The sequence below is a fragment of the Haliaeetus leucocephalus genome, unplaced genomic scaffold (genome assembly GCF_000737465.1).
Source record: "Haliaeetus leucocephalus isolate CR32 unplaced genomic scaffold, Haliaeetus_leucocephalus-4.0 Scaffold302, whole genome shotgun sequence".
Classification (NCBI taxonomy): domain Eukaryota; kingdom Metazoa; phylum Chordata; class Aves; order Accipitriformes; family Accipitridae; genus Haliaeetus; species Haliaeetus leucocephalus.
In genome coordinates this window covers 8,760-14,171 of record NW_010972738.1, presented here as the reverse complement: position 1 = coordinate 14,171, position 5,412 = coordinate 8,760, and the positions used below count along the sequence as shown (strand labels likewise).

Below are 5,412 nucleotides of genomic sequence, written 5' to 3'. Positions count from 1 at the left end.
TTCCCACTCTGGATGCCTGGGTCCTCTTTTAGGGGAGGTGGGTGCTGACACCCCCCCCTAAATCTCCCCCCCACTCACCCTGTGTCTTCCCACAGACCATGGAGCAGCCAGAAGAGCCGCCCGATGCCTGGGACGGGGATGGGGGGACGGTACCTGGTACCCATGGAGGTGAGCCCAGCCGGGGAGGGGGGGGGGGGGGTAACTGCAAAGCATGATGGGACAGCGGAGGTCCAACGCTGATCAAAGCAGGACCATCTCATCCCGGTTCCTCATGGCTCCTCCCAGTGAAGTCTGAGAACCTTCAAGGATGGAGCCCCACCACATCCCTGGGTCTCTTCCCCAGCTCCATCCCACCAGGGCGGGGGGGACACATGGGACCTCTGAGGGGTCCTTGCTCCAACCTGGGTCCATCCCTGACCTCCATGTTTCTCCTGGCCATCTCCAAATGAGATATGGGTCTGAGAGGGCACCATACAGCTTGGGAAGTAATTTGGGAGATCCAGCGGGGGGGTCAGTGAGGGAGATCCGAGGGGTGATTTGGGAGATCAGGGGGTGATTTGGGAGCTCAGGGGCGATTTGGGCATTCCAGGGATCAGTTTGGGATACTGCGGGCAATTAAGAAGCTCAGGGAGGGCAATTAGGGATCCCCATGGCGATGCCAATCTCCATGTCCCCACAGGCACCGTGAGGTCCCCAGAGACAGATGCCCCCGAGAGCCCGGTGACATCGCCACCGCTGCCCCCATCACCCGGCCTGGCCTGGCCCTGGGGGCTGCCCCCCACACCCCCCCCGAGTATCCAGAAGCCCTACAAGTGCACCGAGTGCGGCAAGGCCTTTGGGCAGAGCTCGCACCTGATGCGGCATTTGGGCACCCACACCGGCGAGAAGCCCTACAAGTGCGGCGCCTGCGCCAAGAGCTTCACCCAGAACTCCAACCTCCTGCAGCACCAGCGCACCCACACCGGCGAGAAACCCTACGAGTGCGGCGCCTGCGGCAAACGTTTCGGCTGGAGCTCCAACCTCAGCCAACACCGCCGTCTCCACAGCGGCCAGAAGCCCTTCCAGTGCGGCCAGTGCGGCAAATGCTTTGGTGAGAGCGCCCGTCTGCTCGAGCACCAGCGCACCCACACCGGTGAGAAGCCCTACCGCTGCCCCGACTGCCCCAAGACCTTCAGCCGCGGCTCCCACCTTGCTCGCCACCGCCGCCTCCACGCAGCTGAGCAGGGGCCCGGTCCAGCCCTGGCAATGCACCGGGGGCTCTGAGGGGCTCCCCAAGGAGAGAGGAGGAGGTGGTGGAGCAGATGATGGTGCTTTTGTGGTGACTGACCACGAGGATGTGGCTTGACCTGCTGATGCCCATCATCAACAGAAAGATTCACGGAGGATCCATAACATGGTCAATGGCTGCTACAGCCCTTCTGTGGTGGCCATGGGGACGTGGTTTGTCCCTGTTGGCGCCCATCATCAATACAAAGACTTCAAGAAGATCCATGATGTGGTCAGTGGTTATTACAGCTGTTCTGTGATGGCCACATGCCCGTGGGTTGGCCCTGTCGGCACCCATCGTCAACATAAAGACTTAAGTAGGAGCCATGATGTGGCCAGTGGCTGCTACAACCCTTCCATGGTGGCCACGGGGACATAGTTTGGCCCCGCTGGTGCTCATTGTGAAAGTAAAGCCTTGGGGAGGACCCATGATGAGGCCAGTGACTCTATGGTCCTTCTGTGGTGGCCATGGGGACATGGTTTGGCTCCATCAATGCCCATTGTTGGCTTGTGGGGAACCCACGTAGGTAAAAAGCCACGGGACTGGGGACAAACGTGGACACAAAGACTTGGGGAGGACTTATGACGTGGCCGACGGCTACTGCAGCCCTTCTGTGGTAGCCATGGAGATGTGGTTTGGCCCTTTTGGTGCCCATCACCGATGCAAAGACTTGGGAAGGGTCCATGACACAGCCAATGGCTACTACAGACCTTCTGTGGTGGCCACAGAGACTGGCGCCTATTGTCAACACAAAGACTTGGGAAGAGCCCATGATGTGGCCAACGGGCATGTGGTTTTGCCCCACTGGTGCCTCCCATTGGCTCGTGGAGAAGCCACGTGGGCAAAAAGAGGTGGCATTGGGCCCGAAGGTAGACACAAAGACTCAGGGAGAACCCATGACATGGCCCAGTGGCTACTACAGCTTGTCTGTGGTGGCCACAGGGATGTAGTTTGGTCCCGTTGACACCCATCATCATCACAAAGACTTGGGGAGGTCACATGGTGTAGCCAATGGCTACTGTGGCCCTTCCATGGTGGCCACGTGCCCATGGTTGGCATCCACCATTCAGGAAGTGAGATGTCATGTGGGCAAGCAGTGGGGAGGGGGGGAATTTTTAGGGAAAAAAATTGCAATAACAGCACTAAAATGGTCCTTAAAACCCACGTGTTGATTTTCACCACCTGCCGGCTCCACCAAGTCTGTTTAACCACCCCCACCACCGCGGTTTGGGGGGAAGGAAACCACGTCACTGGGAGGGGACGAGCGGGATGGACCCCACCTCCCTCCGTCTGTCCATCTAGGGCATCAAGTCCACAGCTGGGGTGGGGTCAAAGTCCTCCAGGTTTCACCCTGGGGTGCTCAGACAGGCCCAGGGGCTTGTCCACGGGCACAGGGGAGCCCCAAAGCCCACCCCTGAGGCAGTTCAGGGGTGACAGACCCCCCGGGGCACCCTCACGCCGTGTGAGTGGGGCCAGCACCCGCAGCCTCGGCGCCTGGCCACGTTGCCAGCCCGGCTTCAGGTGGCGGCGGCCCTGGCGGTGGCCCCGGCGGTGGCACGGGGTGGGTGGCAGCGGCGTGGCGCTCGAGGAGGGTACGGTGGGAGAAACCCTTGGTGCAGAGGCGGCACTGGAAGCGCTCGGGGCGGTGGGTGCGCATGTGGACATTGAGGGAGCTCTTCTGGGTGAAGCGTTTGCAGCAGACGCCGCACTGGAAGGCGCGGACGCCCGTGTGGGTCACCATGTGCTTCAGCAGGTAGTCACGGAGTGAGAAGGAGCGCCAACAGATGGAGCACTGGTGGGGCTTCTCGCCTATAGAGAGACAACCGTGGGTCAACCTGGATCAATATGGGTCAACAGGGATCGATATGGGTCAACAGGGATCGATACGGGTCAACATGGATCAACACGGAGCAACACAGGTTGACAGAGGTCAACATGGATCGATACAGGTCAACATGGAGGAACACGCAGCAACACAGGTTGACGGGGTCAACATGGGTCAACATGGAGCAACAGAAGTTAATGGGTCAACATGAGTCAACATGGATCAACACAAGTCAATGGATCAACATGGGTCAACATGAGTCAACATAGATCAACACAAGTCAATGGATCAACATGGGTCAAAAGGGAGTGACGTCCATTAATGAGGGTCAACACAGGTAACATGGAGCAACATAAGTCAACACAGATCAAGATGGGTCAACAGATCCACAGGTAAACATGGATTAACATGGGTCAACACAGGTCAACATGGGTCAGCAGATCAATGCGGGTCAACACAGATCAACCCAGGTCAACATGGTTTCACAGGTGAACATGGATCAACACAGGTCAGCACAGGTCAACGTGGGTCAACAGATCAACACAGGTTGACATGGAGCAACACAGAGCAACATGGGTCACCAGATTAACAAAGCAACACGGAACAACATGCGTCCACACAGATTGGCATGGGTCAACACTGACCAACATGGGTCAAAATGGGTCAACACAGGTCAACATGGGTGAACACAGGTCAACACTGGATCAACATGGCTCAACATAGAATGACATGGGACAGCATAGATCAAAACAGGTCTACATGGGTCAGAATGGAGCAACAGAGAGTGACATGGGTCAACATAGATCAGCAGGGGTCAGCGTGGATCAACACAGGTCAACATGGGTCAACATTGGTCAGCACAGGTCAACACAGGTTAGCACCAATCAACATGGGTCAACACAGGTCTACATGGGTCAAAATGGAGCAACAGAGAGTGACATGGGTCAACATAGATCAACATAGATCGACATGGGTCACCGGATTAAGAAAGCAACATGGATCAACATGGGTCAACACTGACCAACATGGGTCAAAATGGGTCAACACAGGTCAACATGGGTGAACACAGGTCAACACTGGATCAACATGGGTCAAGACAGGTTGACATGGGTTGACATAGATTGACATGGGTCAACATGGATCAACACAGGTCTACCTGGGTCAAAATGGAGCAACAGAGAGTGACATGGGTCAACATAGATCAGCAGGGGTCAATGTGGATCAACACGGATCAACACTAGATCAACATGTATCACCACAGACTGACGTGGATCACCACAGAGTGACATGGGTCAACACAGAGTGACACAAGTCAACACTGACCAACGTGGAGCAACGCACGTCAACGTGGATCAACACGGAGCAACGTGTGTCAACGTGGATTGACGTGGAGCGACAATGGGTCAACACAGGTCAACGTGGGTCCCTGTTACATCCCCGTCCCCATCCCTCCACGCCCCCACCCCCCAATGTCACCATCCCCATCCCAATGTCCCCGTCCCCCCATCTCCCCCACTGCACCGTCCTTGTCCCTGCAACGTCCTCCCACCCTTCCATGTCCCCACCTCTCCCTCACCGTCCCCGTTGCGTCCCCCCACACGGAACCTGCTCCGGCCCCGCAGTCCCCTGGGGAGCCGGGGGAGCCCCATGTCGTGTCCCGTCCCCCTCCCCGCCCCGTCTGTCTCCACCGTGTCCCCCCTGCTGCGTCCCCTCACCGGAGTGGATGAACATGTGTTTGGTGTAGTTCTTCCGGGAGCTAAAGGTCTTCTGGCAGTGGCCGCACTGGTAGGAGGGCTCGGGACAGCGTGAGGGGCCGGGCTGGGCCACCTCGGGGGTCGGGGGGACACCCCCACCACTTAGCCCCACCTCCGCGCCCCCCTCGTAGAGCGGCGGCGGCGGCGGTGGCGGCGGCGGTGGCGGCGCAAAACCAAAACCGTTGCCACCCGGTGCTGCCTTGGCCCCAAATGCCGGCGGCCGGCCCGGCGCCTCCAGGCTGCAATCGGGCCCGAACTTGCCCCCGTCCTCGCCGGGCCAGGGAGGGAGGAAAGCATCGGCGAAGACCTCGGGAGCGCCGAAAAACGGGGTCTCCTCGGCGGCGAAGGGCGGCGGGGCGAAACCTTCCTCACCGGCGCTGGCGGCGCCTCCCCCTTCCTCCTCCTCCTCCTCTTCCTCCTCCTTCACCGGCAACTGGAGCCGCAGCGGTTGCCGCTGCTTGCGGCTGTGGCAGCTGGGCGCCGGCTCACTCGGACCGAATCGAACGTCGGGTTCCGACGGTACCGGCGGTACCGGCAGCGGTTTGTGACGGGGATCGGCGGGCGGC

General features: G+C 59.1%; 2 protein-coding genes across 2 annotated transcripts in view; one reads left to right on the top strand and one right to left on the bottom strand.

The window, feature by feature from the left end:
- LOC104833792 (zinc finger protein 2 homolog) overlaps positions 1 to 1,293 on the top strand; it is a 40,209-nt gene extending 38,916 nt beyond the window's left edge. The window contains exon 5 of the mRNA XM_010570689.1: positions 812 to 1,293. Within this exon, the coding sequence (XP_010568991.1) occupies positions 812 to 1,263 (452 nt within the window). The 3' untranslated portion in view covers positions 1,264 to 1,293. The remainder of the gene's footprint in view (positions 1 to 811) is intronic.
- Positions 1,294 to 2,720: 1,427 nt separating this feature from the next.
- The window catches only part of ZBTB45 (zinc finger and BTB domain containing 45), a 3,155-nt gene continuing 463 nt past the window's right edge, over positions 2,721 to 5,412 (bottom strand). The window contains exons 2-3 of the mRNA XM_010570688.1: positions 4,808 to 5,405; positions 2,721 to 3,076 (exon numbers count right to left, since the gene is read on the bottom strand). Of these exons, the coding sequence (XP_010568990.1) occupies positions 2,721 to 3,076; positions 4,808 to 5,405 (954 nt within the window). The remainder of the gene's footprint in view (positions 3,077 to 4,807; positions 5,406 to 5,412) is intronic.